This window comes from Prionailurus bengalensis, chromosome A3 (genome assembly GCF_016509475.1).
Source record: "Prionailurus bengalensis isolate Pbe53 chromosome A3, Fcat_Pben_1.1_paternal_pri, whole genome shotgun sequence".
In the NCBI taxonomy this organism is placed as follows: domain Eukaryota; kingdom Metazoa; phylum Chordata; class Mammalia; order Carnivora; family Felidae; genus Prionailurus; species Prionailurus bengalensis.
Window position 1 is genome coordinate 6,433,478 of NC_057354.1, and position 22,717 is coordinate 6,456,194.

Here is a 22,717-nt window from a genome sequence, read left to right on the forward strand (position 1 = left end):
GCTCATCTGCTGTCTCACGGGACGTTTCAATGACTGATGTCAACACAGAGCACAGGTAAAGGTAAAACACACCAGTTTTACGGAGAATTCCCTTCATCATCTGGGAGAAAAAAGGAATTCGTAGGACATGGGAGGAAAGGCAGATGTGTTTCATTCTGTAGCGAAACATCAGGTGTCCTAACTCTCTTCTGTCTTGAAACCCATAAAGGAAGCTGCCCTGAACCTCGAGGGCCGAGGCCCTGCTCCCCTCTGCCGGCATGGACCAGTTCCCTCAACCACACCTGCGGCACAGTGCGTTTAAAACTCGCTCTTTCTCTGTAAAGGTCAGTTTCTCTTGGCCTGTTTAACTGTTGGCAGCAAAAGCATGAGAATTTTGGTCAAAATGAGCCACGCACACACCCATGAGGAATCGGGAGTCTTTAATGGTTTTTAGCATAGAAAGTGCAGCCCATGCGTCTTTCTGGGTGCTGGGGGGACAGGCGCATCTACAGGGGGAAGCGGGCGCCGGGCCTGCGGGAGGGGGCGGGCAGGTGCCGGCACGGCCACCCGGGGAACCCGCGCCCCTCGCTAGCAAGGGCGACCACGCCGGCTCCGAGGTCTGGGAGGGCGACTTCCCCACCGCGCACGTGCCGAGGGCCGGCAGAGCACAGGGGACAGCACCGCCCCCGCGGAGACCCAGCAGGGCCTGCGGGGCGCCTGGTGCGGTACGGGCTTCAGAAGCAGTAGGACGTGTGGGTGACCCAGTGGGCCGACTCCTCCTTGGAGCGCTTGGCAGAGCTGTGGGAAGTGAAGAGGGACTTGTAAGCTTCAGATTCTTCACTGTCGGCGATGGACCTCTTTGTGGCTCCGCACAGAGGCTTCCCGACTTTTCCGGAAGCGCTCCCGTTTGCTGCTGGAAGAACGAGAAGCCAGATTCGTTAGGGTCGGGACCACGGGTCACCCCCAGCACCACACTCTTACAGGAAACACGTTGGTCCGTCTCGGGAATGTGCCGCCACCTCCCCTGGATACAGTGGAAGCCGGCGTCCCAGTGCCCGCTCCTTAAAGCTGCTGGATTCACATCGATCCCGTGAAACCACACCAGTAACCGTCTGCTGCCTTCTCAGCTCTGGCCCCCGCCCCGTGAACGATGTAAACCAGATCGTCCTCCCAAGGGGGTGCTCTCCGCCTCCTTCAACAGGGGGCAGGAACAGGAGTCCCAAGAGGCTGGGTCACCTATGGCAGGCCAGGTGGCCGCTACGTGGAAGGCGGGGACTGGATCCGTCAACCGCTGTGGCCGCTACTCACAGCACAAGACTACACGTTCTGTTACCTGATAATCAATCTGTGTTTCTTTTTTTTTTTTTTTAACATTTTGTATTTATTTTTGAGAGACAGAGTGAGACAAAGTGAGAGTGGGGGAGGGGCAGAGAGAGAGGGAGACACAGGATCGGAAGCAGGCTCCAGGCTCTGAGCCATCAGCACAGAGCCCGACGCGGGGCTCAAACCCACAGACCATGAGATCATGACCTGAGCCGAAGTCAGATGCTCAACCGACTGAGCCACCCAGGCGCCCCAGAATTCTTTATTTTATTTAAACTTTTTTTTAATGTTTATTTATTTTTGAGAGAAAGACAGAGCACGAGCAGGGGAGGGGCAGAGAGAGAGAGAGGGAAACACAGAATCCGAAGCAGGCTCCAGGCTCTGAGCTGTCAGCACAGAGCCCGACGCGGGGCTCAAACCCACCGTGAGATCGTGACCTGAGCCAAAGTCGGATGCTCAACTGACTGAGCCAGCCAGGCACCCCAATCTGTGTTTCTTCTTTTGTGAAATATGTTATCTTGTCTCAAAGGCAACGAGGAGAAACGCACTGCATTCCGGACTGTGTGCTAAATAGCCCTTTGACACTTGGCCAGGAGGCAGAAGGGCTGGCTCTGAATGCCACGCGGGATGCGCATAAAACCTGAGCCTTAAGGGGATCAGGAACATTCCTGCCCAACACCCTGAGTGCCGGGCCACGACCCGACCCAGTGTCCGCAGCAGGGTCCTGCTCTCTGTGCGGCCTCGGTAGCTTGATTCCAAAGGCACACCCGGCAAGAAGACAACCGGCTCGCGTGCCCAGCCTCCCTCGGGCCGACCCTGGGGTAGAGGGGCTGTGTCTTCGCCTCTCGGAGGACTCAACGAACTACTCAGAAACGTGACTTCGGACGACCTTGAGCTTTCCAGCTCACTCCAATAAAGACCGTGACATAACCAGCTGGCTTACCAGCTTTCTGAACAGCAACCTGTTGTCTCCACAGGACCCACCTGCACTTTTGGGAGCTGAGCTGGCTTTCTTCTCTCTAGAATCGAGGCTGGTTTCTTCGGGCTTCCCTGTCTTAATTTTTGATGGCCCTGGGGATTCTGTTAAAAAAGAACAGTCAGGCAAACAAAAACAAAAGCATATACTTTTTAAAGGAACAGCGCCACAGCCTTATTTTTGCTCGAATAAGGACCTTTTTAAGCGTCTTACCTTCACTGACATCTGGTTTTGAGACAGACTCTACCGCCTTGGGTTTCTTTGCTTTCTGTAAAAAGAAAGAGCAGACTGGAGCTGTGCTTGGATTCACTCTACTGCGGCGCTAGTGTGGCTGTGCCCCGGGACAGGCCGCTGCCGTGTGTGGAGGGCGGGTGCACGTTCTGGAGGAGACTCGAGACCACGGTAACTGTGTGTGTTTCCAGCCAGGCACTTCTGCGTCACTCGGGAATACACCTGGAGACGCCTGCCTAGCTCTGCATTTATATTCCAGAAACCACATTCTCAAAAGTCTCAGATGCCAGATTTCAGGGCTAACACCGTTTAAGGGTGACTACAAATAATACCAAAGTACAGAGGGGAACATCAAGTCCCACCAGCAGAAACATGGACTGAATCGAACCCATTCCAGTAACTTCTTCAAAGTTGTCAAACCGCTTTCATATTTGTTTATTTAACTATAAAGACTTGAGGCTGGGGGCACCTGGCCGGCTCAGATGAAGACTGAGACTCTCGGTCTTGGGGTCTTGGGGTCTTGGGGTCATGGGTTGGAGCCCATGTTGGGTGTAGAGATTACTAAAGTAAATAAACTTAAAAAAAAACAAAACCAGCTTGAGGCTATACTAAAAGGCATGTTAGCCAAATCTCAACTCTGGATTACCCGTTAGATTTTTAGGCACCAAAATTCCATCACCCATAATAATTAACTGGTCAGCAAAAATTTTCAAAATGAAAATCACCATTCTAAAATCACACAGCCGTGTAAGACCGGAGTCACAGGAAGCACAAACAGAACTGTGTTTATCCACAGAGAATTAATTTAACACGCCATTTTCCAGAGTATCCTAAAGGTGGCACTGAAGACACACAACCCAATTACTTCAGAAGGCTCCCCTCAGTAGAAAACGTGGAAAAAGGACCTTCCTCGGGCACTGGCCTTGAACTTTTAATATATACGTGCAGAGGGACTTGTAATGCTGTACAAAATGTAAAAACTTCCTGTTCGTTTCACACGCTCAAAGCATGCATTCAAATCCGTGAAGGTAACACCTCGTCTTTAGAAAAAGACTGACAACTGCTGATTTTGAAGCCTTTCGTTCACAGCTGAGGTTTTATATAAAAAGCAAGAGAAGTTAGGACGTGCTCTATCTTGTTTTCAGCTGTGAGCATATTTGGGAAACATTCTGGTATCCTGGTAGCAGTATCTCAGAGGCATTCCCAGAAGCTGCGGTGAGTATTTTGCAGAGAGGGGTGTGCCAGCTCCACTGGGCTTTGAACACCTTGGCAGGAAGCCTGGGACAGGAGACGACTCGCTGAAGTGACATGGTTAACGACCATACAAACGCCGGAGCTTCCTCTGAAACACATGTTCTTCCCTTTTGTGCTTTTTAAAAACTGAGCTGGGTCAATGACAGCAACGAAGAAAACGAGCAGCTCCTTTCTGGAAATCGTCTAAAATGTCTCGAGCCTTCTGTGTTCTCTTTTTGTTCTCGTGATGACGAAATCCTAGTTAATTCAGAAAGCCAGTGCAGAATGCATGCACTTACATGCCAGAGTTCCTTTCCCTTTTATGATTAAAACAACGACAACTCCGAAAAATCTCTATTACATCACTGGTAAATGCACGCCACACAGAGGGTTTCCCCCGTGATTTTATGCACTCAGGCTACTGCAACAAATTCTCTAATACTTCAAGCATTCCTTTGACTTAGTTCTAATCACAAAATTTCTCCCACATTTACCCTGAACCTCACTTAGTTTTTTATTATTTTTAACTTTTTAAATAAAAATTTTTTTTGTTTCTTTTTTTTTTTGTAATCTCTCCACCCAGCGTGGGGCTTGAACTCATGACCCCAAGATCAAGAGTCGCACGCATGACCAACTGGGCCAGCCAAGTGTCCCCAACATTTTTTTTAAAGAATGAAAAATTTGCTATTCGCGAAAAGCCACAGGGATCATCCGCAAACACTTTAAGAAATAACAAAATTTACTGCTGGAGGCAGAATGGATGGCACATCGAAAGACTTCTCAGCCTATAAACTGTTTTCAGCCCGGTCGTTATGGCAGCTCATTAAGCAATGAATCCACTGCTTGTGGAATGTGATTTTAAGCCCAGGGTCACAAAACAGAGCCTTCACGTGGCACATCCACCCAGAGCTTCAGTCGCCGTGGTTGGGCACATGACGGGCCTCCGTCCCCACGAGCGGTGGTACCACACTCCCAGCCAGTCCCCCGGCACAGGGCGCAGGGAGGCCAGGGGGGCTCTAGTTGTGAGCAGGCTGCTGAGTTCCCTGCCACCCGGAAGTGCCTCGGCAGAGGGTGGGGATCGCAGGCTTCCGGGGTCGGGCCCCCCACCCACACCTCTGGGGGACCCCGGGACCTGCAAACCTGAGCAGCACGGACTCTCCAGAGGTGCTGGGGTGACGGTAACTTTCCGCTTCTATTTTACGAGCTTTGCACACCCAGCACGGACTCTTACCATCAGTGATGGCGCAGCGACCCTGGCGGCTGCAACCCCCTCGGGCATCACCTTGTTGGCCCTCTCCCCTCCTGACGACACCTGTCCTATGCAGGAGCTACCGCCACCCCCAGGTCACCGATGAAGAAGCTGAGTGCAGGAGAGCCGAACCGCCCTGCCCGCACCGCGAGCCCCGACGGGAGTCCTTCCAGAGCCCCGGCCCCCGTAGGTTGCGAAAGCCACCTAGATCGCGGCACACCCACCAGCAGCCGCCAGCAAGGCCGCTCGGTGGTTTGCAACTGGCCCCGAAGCCGAGGCGGCCGAAGCCTCCGGAAGGTGAGGGGCAGACGCGAGGGCCGCATTACCTTCCCCAGCTTCGCCTTCTGCCGTCTCTCCTCCATCCTTCCCTTCAGCGTCTCCACATCCTCCTTGGTGCCATTGAGCACGATGACGTCGTCTTCCTGGAAGGCAGCCCCGCACTGGAGAGGGCAGGAAACAGGACATTCCGTCACCACGCGGAGGGCAGCTACCCCTGAGACCCTCGCCCTTGCCCAACCACCGCTCTGCAAACCCCCGGCAAATTCCTGGAGTGTTCTGCCTGTATCTCAGCTTAGCCAGCTTTTGAGTCAAGCTCTGCTTTGCCAAGTTCTGCGTGTGGAGCTAGCGTGGCAGGCCCAGGGGGGCCGGCTCTGAAAGGGCCTGCCTGCAGGCCAGCCTCCCTCTAGTCTCTGGCGTCTGCGAATCTGGATTTCGGGAGGGCTCCCAGCATTTTCTGTGTCGGGCCACTTGCCACACAGGTCTCCCCACCGGACCTCTACGTCCTAGAGGGACCGGACCTCCAGGTGTGCAGGAGGAGGGCCCCGTACACAGCCCCTAGCACTTGGGGGCGTTCGGGAAAAGCCCGTGTAAGGAATCATCAGCCACATTTATGCAGCACCTGCTGGCTTGTCTCACGACGACTGACTTCACGAGAGCCTGTGATGTGCCGCTTGCCGCTGAGCCCGGCCTGGACGGGAAGCGGCCCGCAGAGCTCCCCTTCCAGGTGGAGCCGAGGGCTGCGAACCCGACCTTGCGTCAGAATCTCCAGGCCTCATGGGACCCCGGGCCGGTGTCCGACTCGGGGTCTAGGGTGGGGCCCAGGAACCTGCATTTCTCATGTCTTCTCAGGTGATGCGGACGCTGCCTGTGGGGAACCCTGCTTTGGGCAGTCTGCTCTGGAGTCCGGGAACAGGGCCAGTGAGGGGAGTGGGCTCAGTCCCAGCAGGAAGCGGGGGCGGGGAGACCCGTCTGGGGGCACAGGCTGCTGCCCATTGTTATTGCCACAGGGGGTCTGCCTGGGGAGCCCGCCCTGCTCAGGGAAGGATCCTGGCCAGCGTCTGTTTGGTGGCGTCTTCCTCTTCGTGTGGGTCCCAGGCAGAGACACCGGTGGCTTCTCTGGGCCTCGGTTACCTCCTCCGCTAAATGGGGAGTAAAACGGGCTCCCGGCGCGGTCCGGGCTGGGGCAAGACTTCAGGGTGACCACGCAGGGGATTCAGCACAGGGCTGGGCACCCACCGGTCGACCAGCGTCGGCCGCCGCGGCCAGTGCGCGTCTTCCCGTGGGAGAGATGCCCGCACCAGCACAGGCCCTTCTCCGGGACACATGTCTGTGTCTCCAACGAGCCTCCCCGGGAGAAACCTCGCACGTGTGTGGCCGCATCTGCTTTGCTGGGGAAGGTGCCCTTTCACGGAGGGGAGAGCACGGGCTCCTCCCGACTCTGCCTGAGTCTCTGTCCCCTACCGCCTGGCGACACAGCCTTACCGGACCGCCGTACGCGTGAGCCGTGAGCACGACTCAGGGGCTCCTGGAAAGCCTACCCTGCCCGGAACGGGAACCGTGACGGCCCCACGGCACCCAGAATCTCCTACAGAACACATTCTCAGCACGGGACAAGACACGAAGCCCTCTTCCTGAACGCTGCCGAGCCTTTCCCAGCTCCTCCCGACACACGGGAGCCGGCCAGCCCGTGCTGAGCCCTCAGCTGCTGCCCCAGCTCGGTCTTTACTGTGCTGCTCGCCTCCAAAACCACACAGGACCACAGCAGCTCCTTCCCTAGGGGCATCTGGGAGGTGCCACGACTGAAGAGACCCTCCTTTGGCCCACAAGGCGTGCCATCGAGGCCACAGGGAAGCCACACGAACGACACAAGGAGGTGCCGCCAGGGCACCGGGCTGGGACGGCCTCAAAGAACAGGAGCTTGCTTTTCGCCGTCAGTGCAGGGAGGCCTCCAGGCTCTGCAGGACGACCCCCGGGAAGCCCCAACACCGTGGGGGATTTGGGGAGAGGGTTCTCTTGGGGGGGGGGTCCCCTTCTTGGGTAGGAAATAAAAAGGGATCCTCAGGACCAGAATCAGGCGGCGGATAGGGCCCAGCGGTGTTGGGGCCACAGCGTCAAGAACCCTCCCGAGCGCACACAGGAGGCGAAAGGAGTCCCCATCTGTCCCGCTAGCCTTCCCCCTCCTCCTTCCCCCCTCCAGGCTTGGTGCACCTGCTTTCCACCGTTCCTCGGCAACCCCTTTCCTGGCGTGTCGGCAGTCAACCGTCTCTTTCCTCTACGTGTGACTGGTTGGTTGTCTAGATAGGACTGTGGACCCTGTGCTACATACGTTGTGGTGGGTTGTACCCCGAGTTGTATCTTTAAAGTTGAATTAGCCACTAACAATAAAAAGTCGGGAGCCTTTCATACGAAACTCTTGCTCTCTCCCAAATTCAAAAGATCCATTAATACCAAACCCATGCTCTCAAGGCCTCAACTGCTGGGACCTGAGCAGGACTGTCCCCTAGAGCCTGGGCACGGGACCCTCCAACTGGCTACAGGTCCTGTCACTTGCTCTTGGGGCATGCCTGACCTTGGCAGGCTTCTGCCTGGCCCCACAAACTTGGGCGATTGGTCTACCCCTTGGGGACAAGTGAACCCAGGGCAGGAAGACTTCCATCCACAGTGGATGTGGCTGTGGCCGTGGCTGTTCTCTGTGGACTGAAGGGTCGAGGGAGGGTCACTTTTGAAAGGGAGGGGAGTTGCAAAGACATAGGTGGCTCAAAGGGACTGACCCTCTCTGCTTATAAAGTAACACACAGTGTAAGTAAAAAAACACCCATATTTTCCTGCAAATGCATTTTTCTATGTGTACAGTTACTACACAGCTGACATCATGCATTTTATTTTTTTTAAGTTTATTTCGAAAGAGAGAGAGAGAGAGAGAGTGCATGCGCAGAGGAGGGCCGGGGGGTGGGGAGGCAGAATCCCAAGTAGGCCCTGCCTTGTCAGTGCAGAGCCCAATGTGGGGCTCGAACTCATGAACCGTGGGATCATGACCCGAGCTGAAATCAAGAGTCAGACGCTTAACTGACTGAGCCACCCAGGAACCCCAATCATGTATTTATCTTAAATTTGCTTCCTTTTATCACTTATAACTTAGATGTCCAAAAAATGGGGAAAATAGATAAATCATAATGCATTCTCAGAAAGGAGGAGCAGACAATTATTTTAGAGTCTCTGACAACGTAGAAAGTGGTTTATGCTGCAAGAAAAAGACTACAAATTGTGTAACCATATGACCTCCGGATATTACATTTTTTCTAAAGCACTGGGGGAAAAAAGCCAGTAGGAAAGTGCCGCGGAACAGAGGTAGAATGTCGGGTAATGTGCCGCTCTATCTGTGTATTCAGAAGACGAAAACGGAAGCCGTTCCTCAGTCACTGTCCTTCCAAACGGCATTTGCACTGAGCGACCGATGGCGTGCGTCTCTGGCCCCGAAACCCCACTTGTGGGCCTCGCTTTGTCTCCATCACACAAGCCTGTCTCCCGTAGCAGCACTCTGGGGAGTGTAATAAATGAACGTGTGCCTGTGTGTGCGTACTGACTTTTAAAACAGTGCTTCCCTCTGTCACGCCTGACCGAGTAAATCGAGCTCAAGTGTCTGGACACGGGCCAGGGGAGAAGTAGCTACCGTGTACGATTCCCGTCTCGGCGTCACTGTTTTTGTTTAACGTTTATTTTTCATAGAGCGCAAGCTGGGGAGGGGCAGGGGCGGGGGGCAGAGGATCTGAAGCGGGTTCTGTGCTGCCAGCAGAGACGTGGACGCGGGGCTCAAACTCACGAACTTCGAGACCATGACCCGGGTCGAAGCCAGACGCCTAACTGAGCCACCCCGGTGCCTTGGCTTCACTCTTCTTGATAGACCTGCCTGTCTGTGGTGAGCCTGAAGAGACAGCAGCGAAAGAGAGGAGCTCTGAAACCAGAGAAGGGAAAGGGCTTAAGGGCACCGGCATCCAGCAGCGGAGGACGGAGGCGGCACCGACGGCGGCGCGGTGGTACGGCCCCCCTGGAGGAGCCGGAGGACAGGGACAGGGCACAGGCTCGCCTGCGTCCCTGAACTCGGGCCCTCTGGAGAGCGGGGCTGAAACACCGGGATTGTTCCCAACGCTATTCAGGAAGCACCCAAGATTTTTAAGCGACTTTCATTCATCCCTTTAATGAAAAAGGATCGGATGACCAACTTTGGCCTCCTAGTTTTAAAAGCATTTATGGAATCTGACCCACGACTGCCAGGATTCCACCCGGCTTTCAGAACCCCAGCATCACTCTGCGGCCCTTCATCCGGACCAGGTGTTTGTGGCCGTGGTCTCCTGTTTTGTGAGGCATCGATCCAGTCCTGAAGAAACACTCAGAGAAGCAAACGTGACTCTTTTTCAAGCTACCGGTCAGAATCAACAAGAACAAAATCCTCCAGGGACGAAAGGGTAACGAAACCTGCCAAGCAACTCTGTTCATGTGATTTAAGCGGGAGCCACGGGAGGAGAAGCAACGGACGGAAGAGAAAATCCAGGCTGGGCACGGACACCGCCAGCGTTTGTAGCCCGTGAACATGAGAACGGCTTTTGGTAAACGCTTCGTTAACTACACACAGATCACAAATGGCAGACGCTGAGCAGGTACGATTACTAAAATGTTTTTCCTTGCTTCCTCTGTGGTTTTTTAAAACAGAAATATTGCAATATCAGTAACATTTTTAGGGGCACCTGGCTGGCTCAGTCAGAGCATGCGACTCTTGATCTCAGAGTCATGAGTTCAAGCCCCACGTTGGGTGTGGAACTTAGTTAAAAAAAAAAGGAGTACCGGGGCGCCTGGGGGGCTCCGTCGGTGAAGCGTCCGACTTCGGCTCAGGTCATGATCTCACGGTTTATGGGTTCGAGCCCCACATCAGGCTGTGTGCTGACAGCTCAGAGCCTGGAGCCGCTTCTGATTCTGTGTCTCCCTCTCTTTCTGCCCCTCCCCTCCTTGTGCTCGGTCTCTGTCTCTCGAAAATAAATGAATGTTAAAAAGTATTGGTAATATTTTCATTTTTATTTTTTGAGAGAGTGTGCACACGAGCGAGCGGGGCAGAGGGGCAGAGGAGAGAGAGAGAGAAACCCAAGCAGGCTCTACGCTCACAGTGAGGAGCCCGACCCAGGGCTCGATCTCACAACTGTGAGATCATGACCTGAGCCAAAATCAAGAGCTGGACGCTCAACTGACTGAGTCCCCCAGGCGCCCCCAGTCATATTTGCAAATGCAGACGTAGCAGGCATCTTTTTCTCTCAAACAGTCCTTACTCTTCGTTTCAGCCCAAGACAGGAGAAGTGGGGTCTTTTCAAGGATGCGATTAGAGTTTTAAATTTAAAATGCCACCATCTGTTCTTTCCTCACACGGGAGACAATAACTAAGTCGGCCTCAAGGCCACGTCCAAACGCTCAGGCCTCATTTTGAGCCCAAACATATTAATGTTATTTCTGTTGTAGTTTTGAGTCGGGTGCCCTGAAATGGACTTTTCCTCTTTGTATCAAAGCGGCTGGAAAATGTACGCATGTTGTGACTAGGACATCTATGTTACTGGGCAGTAGGACAGTGTTCAAATTCAAAGTTACTCTGCTATTGTAAGCTGAAATAGTTTAAGAAAACCTAATGTTCTAACTTGGGTGTTGGGCATCATTCTGAGCCCAGAGACAACAAAAATAACGGATACCAAATTTTTACTGCTGTGGCTAGAGTGACATTTTAAAGACAAACTTGCAGTAAATGGAGAGTGCTGGCAGGCGTGGTCTTGGGGGTCAACACTAAGCACCCCAGTCCTGCTCAAGCCGAGTACCTCCCCCAGCCAGGCTCAGTGGGGGCTCCATCTATCTGCTCCCGACCCCCGTCCCGGTGTTCCTATGGGACCGCATCGTGAGTCCAGCAAATTGAGATTAAATCATTTAATCTGGGTAAGCTAATGTAAGTGCTCTAAAACAGTAATATTCTAGAACATACAGCAAAATATTTTCAGTTCATCTTTAAACATGCCCATTCATTATGTTTACCCACAGAAATTATCTCTGTAAAACAAAAACAAAACTAAAAGTTCGTTTATACAGGATGTCAACTCCCCTAAAAAGTCTTTCCTATTATTTTTTTAATGTGTATTTATTTTTGAGAGAGAGAGAGGGGGGGGGGGGAGAGAGAGTCAGCGAGTGAGCAGGGGAGGGGCAGAGAGAGAGGGAGACAGAATCCAAAGCAGGCTCCAGGCTCTGAGCTGTCAGCAACAGAGTCCAATGTAGGGCTCAAACTCACGAACTGTGAGATCATGACCTGAGCTGAAGTCGACCCTCAACCGACCGAGCCACCCAGGCGCCCCCCGCTCCCCGGAAAAGTCCTTATAATAAATTAGATCCGTCCTAACAAATTCAAAATGACTGCCCTTAAAGAAAGCGTTCAGTGGAAACTCACGATACCGAACCCGTGCTGCTGACTTTTGTTTCTGGCTGTTAAGGCTCGCTGTGGGGTGGGGTGGGGAAGGGGGGACTGTGGATGGATGAAGAAAAGAAGAAAAAAATGTACACACCTGGTCTAATAATTAAGGCAGTAACGTGTTCTGAAATAATTTCTCGGACGTATTCTATGCTCAGACAAAAACATAAGCCACACAATTCCATTCTGAGAACTAGAAGCAAATCATCTGTCACTATGTGGAGTCTAGCATTCTATAAGGGAAAACAATTTAAACGCCATCCTTAACCACAACTTTGGTAACGATTTCTACTGGGAGAGACTCTCCACTATCCCTTGGACATTGTGTGTCTTCAGTGAGCTCAATGCGTGACCTTCACCAACATCGCGCCTGGTGTGGAGGCTACTTCGCTCTGCTTCGCACTGAGCACGTTGGGCACACACTGCCCACCGCAGGCTCTGGAGACGGGGGCTGAAGGATTTCAGGGAACGTGAGGCCCAGGGAAGAGAATGTACGTGACCGACAGAACGTTCCGTCGCACGCACAAATTAGTAAGTTTAGCAACCATTTGTGACTTCGGTAACACGTGAGCAAACAGGATACTGGAGCACTAAAAATGGGTCTGGTCCAAGAACCTTCCTGTCTGCTCCATAACACCCAAGGATAGCTACCCCTCTTTCTTAAAGCCTTTGAAATGAATAAACATCTTAAATATAACTTTGTGTGGACGAAAAAAACGGCTCGGAAATCAGCAAAACTGCGCTTTTTATCTTTTCTTTATTTTTATTTATTTATTAAAAAAAATTTTTTTTTCAACGTTTATTTATTTTTGCGACAGAGAGAGACAGAGCATGAACGGGGGAGGGGCAGAGAGAGAGGGAGACACAGAACCGGAAACAGGCTCCAGGCTCTGAGCCATCAGCCCAGAGCCTGACGCGGGGCTTGAACTCCCGGACCGCGAGATCGTGACCTAGCTGAAGTCGGACGCTTAACCGACTGCGCCACCCAGGCGCCCCAAGACTGCGCTTTTTTTTTTTTTAATTTTTTTTTTTCAACGTTTATTTATTTTTGGGACAGAGAGAGACAGAGCATGAACGGGGGAGGGGCAGAGAGAGAGGGAGACACAGAACCGGAAACAGGCTCCAGGCTCTGAGCCATCAGCCCAGAGCCTGATGCGGGGCTTGAACTCCCGGACCGCGAGATCGTGACCTGGCTGAAGTCGGACGCTTAACCGACTGCGCCACCCAGGCGCCCCAAGACTGCGCTTTTTAAAATTTTTTTTTTCAACGTTTATTTATTTTTGGGACAGAGAGAGACAGAGCATGAACGGGGGAGGGGCAGAGAGAGAGGGAGACACAGAACCGGAAACAGGCTCCAGGCTCTGAGCCATCAGCCCAGAGCCTGACGCGGGGCTTGAACTCCGGACCGCAAGATCGTGACCTGACTGAAGTCGGACGCTTAACCGACTGCGCCACCCAGGCGCCCCAAGACTGTGCTTTTTAATGAGCTCGTGTTCCCCACGGTTGAGAACCACCACTTGTGTGTCTTGGAAATGAGTTCGGTGGGAGAAGAGTCGCGTGATAACAATTCCATTTTCATTATGGCAACAAAAGCAGACTTCACATTAGAGACAGAACCGTCACAAGTCGCCAAGAATCAAGGCCGGGACACGTCCGCCACGCTGACAATGGGCACACCCCCAGCGTACAGAGGAAACGCCGGCACGACCCAAGAGGTGACAGAGGTGACGGGGATTTCTGGGGTCCCCGCTGGATGCTGGTTAGAGCCACGGCAGGAGCCACGGCAGTGGGGGCTCCAGGGCCTTCATCTGGGAGGCTGGTCTGACTGCCTTTAAGAGCTTGTGGTGAAGCAGTGACAACGGAGCTCATCTGCCGGGGACCCTGGTCCCCGTAGCACGTGGCACCTAGGGCACAGCGGTTTCTCAATCCCAGAGGGAACGCGAGCGGGAAGGCGGATCTACCCGGGCATCCGTGAGCACGGCACTAACACCGGGAGGTAGGAAGGCGGCGGACAAACACAGCCCAGCCCGCGTCCCTGTCTCTGCAGAGGGGACATACGTAAACCGCTTAGCCCAGGTATCGCCCGAAGGACAAGGGATTCCACGCGGGACCTGTCTTCATTCAATTATCATAAACGACTGGAAAACTCTAATTCCCTGTGGCAGAGCCATGGTTTACACGGGGTGTAATCTGTCAGTGGAGTGAGGCCAACAACATTTCTATGATGAAACCAGAATGTTTTACTTTAACCACAAGCCTAGAAACAAAACCAAAGATGACAAGCCAGAAAACCTCCAAAACCTCCTCTCCATACTAAATGTAATAAACTATGGCACGTGGTTTCCCTTTAACCAAAAAAAAATTTTATATTATTTTTTTTAGAGACAGAGTGCAAGTGGGGGAGAGGGGCAGAAGGAGAGAGAGGGAGAGAAAGAGAGACAGAGAATCTCAAGCAGGCTCTATGCTCAGTGAGGAGCCCGACATGGGGTCAATCCCATGATCCCCTTGGGATCATGACCTGAGCTGCAATCAAGAGTCGGATGCTGACCCAGGCACTCCTAACCAAAATTATTAAAAGCAGGCAAAAGCTTTGATTTCATTTCAAGAAGGTATTTCCTCCCTAGTGAATTTCTCCTTTTATGATACAGGTTTTATTTAGAGGCCAGATATGAAATGTGTCAATTACAGTGAATAGAGTATTATATAATTTGTAATATATAATTATATAATTTATAATACTGTATTATATAATTTATAAAAATGACTTCAAAATTACATCATAAGGTTTCACGTTTGGGGCAATCAACAAACATTTACCAAACTGGCACAAAAAACTTGGCATATTTGGGCAGTGGCTCCTTTTTATTTTTGAAGCAGGATGGGTGAAAAAGAAAACCACAGGGAAAATAAGTACATTCTTTACATTCACAGTCCACAATCAGCATTTACAATTTTAGCTCAAAGTTTAAGAGGATAGCTCAAAATGCTGCCTAGTCACTGCTTTATCCCAATGGCATGTGAAATAATGATGTGGAAGGGAAGGGACTAGTGTCCAATCTGAGACAAAACACTGCTCAAAAGCAAATGGGCTTTTTAAAAAACAGAAAAAACAGCAATAGTCAGAGATATGACTTTTTATGGAAATCAGGAGCCAGGATTTATAAGCAAGAAAAAAATAGTTACTGATAATGTCGACATCTTACATGATCAGTCTTCTCCCTAAATTCAAAAGGATGTTCCCTGCATGCACTATTAATTAATAAAAAAATAATTAATCAAAACGCCTTGGGTCACCTTTGTTCCTATTAAACCTATTCGTGCATTTCTACGGGACCCCAGAAAGGCAACTAGATTATTACCAAATAATTTTATCAGGTAAAGACATCTTGTTTTTAATCAAGGAAGCCTTCTCTAAAAAATTCATAAACTCGTTTCAACAAATCAAATTCTGTGATGAACAAATTCTCTTGATATATTGCTTCCTTTACTGGAAAGAATTATAAAATGATACAGGATAACAGCATAAAATGAAGTCTGCATGACGTAGAACAGGACAGTATTCACGTCCAAAGTAAGTATTTGAGGTTTTTTTTAACCTGCCAACGTTAAGGGCAGTAACACATGAAAACATGCTCAACATCCTGAGACATCAGGGAAATGCAAAGTGAAACCACAGTGAATCGGCACCGTATACCTGTCAGAATGGTTAAAATGAATAAATCTGACCACGCCAAGCATGGGCGAGGATACAGAGCTGCTGGAGCTCCCCCACTGCCGTGGGCAAGTGAAACAGCACAACCACTCTGGACAGCAGTCGGCAGTTCCACTCTTAGGTATCTGCCCCCAGAGAAGCAAAAACGCAGGTCCTGTTAACATCACCCCGAAAGCCTGCTGATTTAACATTCCAGAAGTTTCTACCAAGGGCTATTTTTGTAAAACTGCCATTGCTCCTAATTTAGAATTGTGTTTAAAAGGAAGAGAACATCCTTCCACTAATCACCCTACTGTGCCAAAAGAAAGCCTTAATCAAGCAACCTCGTAATTATGAGGTTGCTGAAGCAGTCATCAGGATTTTCTGTGAAGTCAGTAAATGTGAAGAGATCCACAGTAGCGTTATAAACAGCTACTCACTGAGTGCCGCGTGTGGCCTGAGTCCCTCCAGGATGGCTGTACTCAGTTCTGACATCATGTTACGTACGGGTGAATACGTGTGGCCAATAAACCCAAGAACCACAGCAGATCTTTTACTTTTGTAAACCACGTTTTGTGGCTACCTTTTCAGTTTTCCCAAAGGCTGATATATTTCAATCATCTGAACGCACTGCTGTTAATTCTGCGTCAGCAAAAGTCACCTAACCAGCAACCATTACATTTTGGTACTAAGGACTATCCCTTTTGGAAGAGTTATTGAAACACAGAAACAAAACGTCTGCACAAAGACTCGCGCACGAAAGCTTACGGCACCTCGTCATATCCCAACACTGGGAGCAATTCCGTGTCCTTCCACAGATGAAGAGATAAATGGACTGTTGCCTGCCCACGGGACAGCATACTGCACAGCAATAAGGAGGAAAGAACGGTCACAAATCTAATGAGCTGCATGAAATCTCAAAATCATTACCCAAAGTGAAAAGAGGCAAAAAGTACAGTCTACAACTCTGTTTATATGGTTCCAGACCACGCAGCTGATGTACAGAGACAGAGAGGGCACAGAGACTGCCCAGAGACAGGGTGCAAGGCGGATGGAGTGGAAGGGGCACAAGAAATCTCGGGGGGGGGGGGGCGGGGGGGGACATGTGTCCTGGCGATAGTGGTGATGGTTTCGCGGGCACGTACGTCTACAAAGCTGAGCACACTTGGTGCTTTAAATACGTGTATTTCGGCAAAGCGGCAGGCTGGGGGAGAGTTGTGCCACCCTGAATCTATCTGTTGTTCTCCTAGGAAGCCTAGAGGGAAAGAAATTCAAGCGGTGGTGGTAAGAAGGCACCTGGAGCTGAAGACATGAGCCAGCTGCGGGCCACGAAGCCCGGACTCCTCGTGTGCACAGCCGTGTGCGTGTGCGTTTTTCTTTATTTAAGGGATCCACCTCCGGAGGAACCAGAGGAGTCCACCTATCCAGCAGCGGTGGAATGTGGCTTTTATCCAGATGAACTGTGTTCAGCTTTATTTGAAGGGAAAGAGGCCGCCCCCCAAATTGCAACTTTTTGTAAAAACCCTCATGGTTCTCAAATACTTGCTCCCTTGCGCACACCAGGAAACTGCTCCAGGATTTCCCAGGAGGTGCATCTCATAACCAGACCCTTGTCTGCAGAAGAGGGCAATTTCTCTTTGGCATATATCGTAACTACTCACAAGGACCTGGCTGTGTTTGTGCAGCTGCTCAGGTCTATTTATGTGCCTCAAAACCTTTACTGTATTCATGTGGACAAAAAGGCCCCCAAGAAGTATAAGAGTGCTGTGCAAACCCTGGTGAACTGTTTTGAAAATATTTTTATTTCATCAAAGAGAGGAAGAGTGGCTCACACTGGCTTTACAAGACTGCAGGCAGACCTTACTTGTATGAGAGATCTGGTCCGTTCCAAATTTCAGTGGAACTATGTCCTTAACCTTTGTGGACACGACTTTCCAATCAAAACCAACAAAGAAATCATACGCTACATCAGGAGCAAATGGACTGATAAAAACATCACTCCTGGAGTAATGCAACCACCACACGTTGCATCCGAGACAAGTGGAAGTCGTCTTGAATTCACCCCTGAAGGAAGTATCTACGGATCTCCAAACAGGAGATTCAAAGATGAACCACCCCATAACTTAACAATTTATTTTGGAAGCGCTTACTACGTACTAACGAGGAAGTTTGTAGAATTTGTACTGACGGACATCCGCGCAAAAGACCTGCTCCAGTGGTCCAGAGACATCCAGAGCCCAGAACAGCATTACTGGGTGACTCTGAACCGACTGAAAGGTAAGAACGTCCAGCGATACAGCGTCTATTCAGATCAGAGGCAACAACAGATGCTTATTCGTAAGTGGAAATTGTATTTCACGATTTACCATGGCTTGGTGAAGAGCTCTACGTTTTGCAAGACCTCTTCCACTTCGGGGAGTACGGGAGGGTCTTTAGGGGTCTCAGGTTTGCTGAGAGACGGCCACGCGCCCAACCAGCCCGGCTGCTTTTGTTCCCTCTCCAGAAAGAAGTATGACCAATATCTGAGCACAAATCTTCAGAAACTCCTTCATTTCTTCATTCACTTATTAAATACCGCTGGGTACCTACGAGGGCCAGACATTGTGCTAGGGGCGCTTTTAAGAATGGAAAACATTAGGGGTGCCTGGGTGGCTCAGTAGGTTGAGCATCCGACTTCAGGTCATGATCTCATGCGTGGCTCGTAAGTTCGAGTCCCATGTCGGACCCTCTGCTGTTAGCACAGAGCCCGCTTCGGATCCTCTGTCCCCCTTTCTCTGCCCCTCCCCGACCTGTGCTCTCTCAAAAATAAACATTAAAAAAAAAGAATGGAAAACATTAAAAGTAGTAATTTTGGGGGTGGCAAACATGATACCTCAGGTAGGTTTTCTGAGAGAGGGAGTCTGATGTCCTCCCTTAAGTGGACTTACTTTCTCTTTGTATAAAGTTGATGTGGCTTCAAGTCTGAATGGTAATAATAGGTCCAGATCACCGTGCAAACACTGAATCCAGCAGAAATCGATTAGGATCTTAGTTTAATCGCTCCTATCCACTGAAAATCCTATTTTCACATCCCCTCAGAGGGCTGTTATGGAGAAACCCAACATCATCATGCCAAGGGCGCACTAGGTGCGCTCAGGAAGTTACCAGGGATGGAGACGGGGATGAAAACGAAAGCCAGAACACAAGACCTTGGCCACGGCCGCCGCCCGCCCCCAAAGCGTAGCCTTTCAGCAGATGACAAGCAAGCACTTGAAGCAGGGTTGGACTTCCCTCCACCTTTCTCCCACTATCACATCTGGGGTGGGGGGAGCATGGCCAGGAAGAGCTGGCACCCTAGGGCCGAGCAGCTGCCTGCCCGCTGTAATGCTCGTTCTGTTTCCCCCTAGATGCCCCGGGAGCCACACCTGACGCTGGCTGGGAAGGAGACATTCGAGCCATTAAATGGAGGAACGAGGAGGGAAGTGTTCACGACGGATGTAAAGGTAAAACTCGAACCAAAGCAAAAGCAAAAGCCTTCCAATTTTATGAAAACTATACAACTGCTGCCTGGATGACATCGGGAGACGATCATTAGCAGAAGTAGTGAAGGGATTCGTGAGTTTGCAATTACATGGGGCAATTTTTTTTTAAACTTCTTATTTATAATATCTAGAGAGAAAAGCTCACAAATCGTTAAGTACTTGGGTTGATAAATTTTCACAAAGTGAACACACAACTCGGCTGCAACTTTACAAGTTTTAAGATAAAAATACACAAGCTGGTGGGTTTCTTCCACCTGCCCCTAGAACTCAAACTTAAACATTTATTTTAAAAAAGCTCTGTGTCTCCCTGGACCTCTACCAGAGCAGACAAGTGAGAAATGCAGGCGATCGATGGATCGTTCCAGAGCTCAGAGGTTGGCAGCAAACTCTTGCTGAGGGGAAGGTCTTTCTGCTTTGCCCTCAGGAGACTCTCCCTGGGAGCTGTGACTTCTTTTGCCCCTTTGTCTGGTGTCCCGGTGGTTTTAGTTACCAGGACAATACAGAACAGACTTGGGGTGGGGACGTCAGTGTCCCTCTTTGGTGAAAAGGCTGGAAGAGCAGCAGCTGACTGCAGACTCAGGCACAGCCACTGGGAGAAAATGCCTAGGGAGTGGGAGACCCAGAACCGGCCTCTGGTCCTGCCATTCACGCCTACTCTCCCCACCGCTCTCCCCACCACCCGCGGCCCAGGGTGAGATGGCTGAGAGGAGCAGAGGTGACGGGAGAACAGTCACAGCACCACGCGGACAAGTCCGGTAGGGAGAGGTGTGAATGCTCTGGGAGCCCATGAGGAAAGAAAAACAAGGTGTCTGATCTTTACGGGGCCGCAAACCGTGCTGGACAGAGAAGGCAGGAAGAGCGGGGCAGACGTGTGTGCAGGTGGCTGGGGCACAGCATCCTCTCTCCCAGGCTTGTGGCCTGGCCTTTCTGTCTACACACAGCTTCCCAACCACCACAGAAAATACTGCACAGACGCAACCACTGATTTTAATAGCGCGTCTCGGCGTGGCCCCTCGGGCTTGAGTCACAGAAGATCAGAAATACAAAATCAACCAGGTTCACCCAGTTTCCCAGCCGTTTAAAGGACTGATCTCAAAGAAACAGGTTGTAGACAAATTAAAAAATGTAAAACCCAATACCAGAGAATAACTCAAAGACCAGCAACTCCCGGGGCCATGTACACAGCCACTCTCCTCACAGGTACCAGGTCGGAAGGGCTGGAATAATTTTCTAGTGTTTTCAATAAATAGTTTAGCCATGATTCAATTAGGGGGCTCTTCACACAATAAGAAGGTGACAGTTACACAGGCTGAGAAGCAACCCTGGCCTTTCTTTAGAAAGCAGGGCTCACTGCCATTACACACTGGGGTCGACAAGACCGGTGAAAGGCCGGGGTCGGGGCTCAGATGCTTCCTGAAAACATGATTCACTCACAGAGTAAGAAGTCATGAAGGGTGGCTGCTACCAATAACACAGTCATGACTTAGAATTCTTATAACGACACCCTGAATATTTCAATATTCTGTAAATCTTAACAAAAATCACTGTTGCCCCAAAGCGAACACTTCAGCAAGTTCTTGCCGTTGCTCACTTCAGACTGCAAACTGTCCACTAGGAAAGCAGCGAGACAAGTGGCCGCCAAGAGTCAGCCCCCGCCTTAGGCCGAGCCCCGGCAGTGACCGGGGTAGAACCTTCCGGAGCCCTGCGCTGGGCCCGCAGTCAATCCTCACAATGACTCCCAGGTACTCACTATCGTATTCACGCCTCACAGATGAGGAACCCCAGGCTCAGAGAAGTGAGGTCATCCCCAGTGTCACAGGAAGCAGCACAGGAAGTGGCAGAGCTGGGTCTCTAAGCAGGTGCAGCTGTCTGCTGCCCCTCCAGTGGACGAGCATGCACAGAGTGACGGTCGTCCTGCTGTCACCAGCAACAAAGAGTTTTGTTTACTTGTAATCACCCAAACGGCATGAACCCAACTCTGAGGACTTTCCACAGGCCTGTGCCCCCTTCCTGGCTCACATTCACGTGCATATACAGTAGAGACCATCCAGCTACCACCGAGGTGCAGCTGATTCTTTTTTCACTATGTCCTACGCTGTTCACGCAGCTTGTGTCCACAGTCGTACTTTTCACCTGGCTCGGTGTAATTCTATTGAGAGTCTGTGACACTGTGCCAAGAACGTCTACCAGTGAGAAAGATGTCAGCCGTGACAAGAGCCGCCGCTTACAGAGTGCTTACTCTGCTTGGCCCTTTACTAGATGAATGCGTGCTCACTGGGGGAAGGTTCTTTCCACCTTGTTCCAGTCTTACAAACAGCACTGGACGGTTCTACGTGTGCAGTTCCGCCCCTTTTCTGTACTTCCCTCAGATGGGCTTTCAGGAGTAGGATCGATGGGCTGGCGTGGACAGAAAAGCAGGGCGAGCTGAGCAGAGAGCAAGGTCTCCAAAGTGGATCGCCCTCTGCCTCACACGCAGACCGAGCGCTCACTCCTCTGCAAACCGGAGGTGGTAACGAAGCACCTTGCAGCACTGGCCGGGGGGTTAACAGAGAAAGAAGGAAGAGCTGAGTGCAGCGTCAGGCACCTGACGTGTGCTGCCGAGTTCATCGTCAAGGAACCCAGCACTGGAGTCGACCTATGATTCCAATTTTAATGACTTCTATCTGTATCAAACGCTCACTCTGCACGGGCAAGAGAGGGCCGAAGCAACGCCACGTTAACACCGACGCAATTCCTGCAACCTCCCCACAACCAAGGAAAACAAACGTTCGTGGGGCCCAGTTCAGAATTTAGACCTGGCCCGGCAAATGCATGCTAAGACGTCTCCCCTGTGCTCGTGACTAACGAACATTCCACAGTGTCCCCTTAAACAAAGTAGCCGTTAAACAGAAAGAATGAAAGCGTCCCTGCCGCCACAGATTCAAAACCCAACCCAGAAGCCCCAATCAGAGCAATCGCAGAGATCATGTTTAGTCTGACCTCCCGTGAAGCAGGGGCCTTCCCGATGACCTTGGAAGAGCATCACTTTTTGGTGTGAACGTAAACTGTGCTTCTTTCTACAGGGCGCTACGTCCACGAGAGCTGCGTGTATGGACCAGGAGACCTGCCGTGGATCATTCGGTCGCCTTCTCTGTTTGCCAGCAAAGTGGACTCGACAGACCCCCTGGTGGTCACGTGCCTGGAGAGGCGGCACAGGCTCCAGGCGCTGCGGCAGGCAGAGGTCCCTGCGGAGCCACACTGGCGCTTTCAACAGGAGAGTCATTTTAACACGACACGGAGCCGCTGAGCTGGACATTTGGAAGCGTCTGTGCTCTTACTGGCATCGCCATGTCCCTGACTTGTGATAAGAGAACACTAACCAAAGAAGAAAGAATGAGAACTGGTTCCTTGGTACAAGCTAGCCCTAAAGTGAACTCAGAGATACGCTATTGACAAGACTTTCCTATAAATCACAGGCCGCTCCTGTTTCAGATTCTGTGTCTCACTCTCTCTCTGCCCCTCCCCCATTCATGCTCTGTCTCTCTCTGTCCCCAAAATAAATAAACGTTGAAAAAAAAAATTTAAAAAAAAAGGGGCGCCTGGGTGGCGCAGTCGGTTAAGCGTCCGACTTCAGCCAGGTCATGATCTCGCGATCCGGGAGTTCGAGCCCCGCGTCGGGCTCTGGGCTGATGGCTCAGAGCCTGGAGCCTGTTTCCGATTCTGTGTCTCCCTCTCTCTCTGCCCCTCCCCCGTTCATGCTCTGTCTCTC

The 22,717-nt window shown here is 51.1% G+C and overlaps 2 protein-coding genes across 4 annotated transcripts in view; one reads left to right on the plus strand and one right to left on the minus strand.

The window, feature by feature from the left end:
• Positions 1-328: 328 nt before the first annotated feature.
• RTF2 (replication termination factor 2) overlaps positions 329-22,717 on the minus strand; it is a 42,225-nt gene continuing 19,836 nt past the window's right edge. Inside the window, exons 6-9 of one of the 3 annotated variants that reach the window (XM_043553623.1) lie at positions 5,318-5,431; positions 2,492-2,546; positions 2,246-2,382; positions 329-892 (exon numbers count right to left, since the gene is read on the minus strand). In XM_043553623.1, coding sequence (XP_043409558.1) covers positions 344-892; positions 2,246-2,382; positions 2,492-2,546; positions 5,318-5,431 — 855 coding nt within the window. In that variant the 3' untranslated portion in view covers positions 329-343. The remainder of the gene's footprint in view (positions 893-2,245; positions 2,383-2,491; positions 2,547-5,317; positions 5,432-22,717) is intronic. The other 2 variants (XM_043553626.1, XM_043553625.1) reach the window with 2 other exon arrangements.
• Positions 16,759-22,255, plus strand: LOC122467243 (beta-1,3-galactosyl-O-glycosyl-glycoprotein beta-1,6-N-acetylglucosaminyltransferase 7-like). The gene is made up of 3 exons (XM_043553627.1): positions 16,759-17,725; positions 18,835-18,930; positions 22,032-22,255. Exons 1-3 carry the CDS (start codon positions 16,759-16,761, stop codon positions 22,253-22,255), a joined length of 1,287 nt encoding a protein of 428 aa, XP_043409562.1.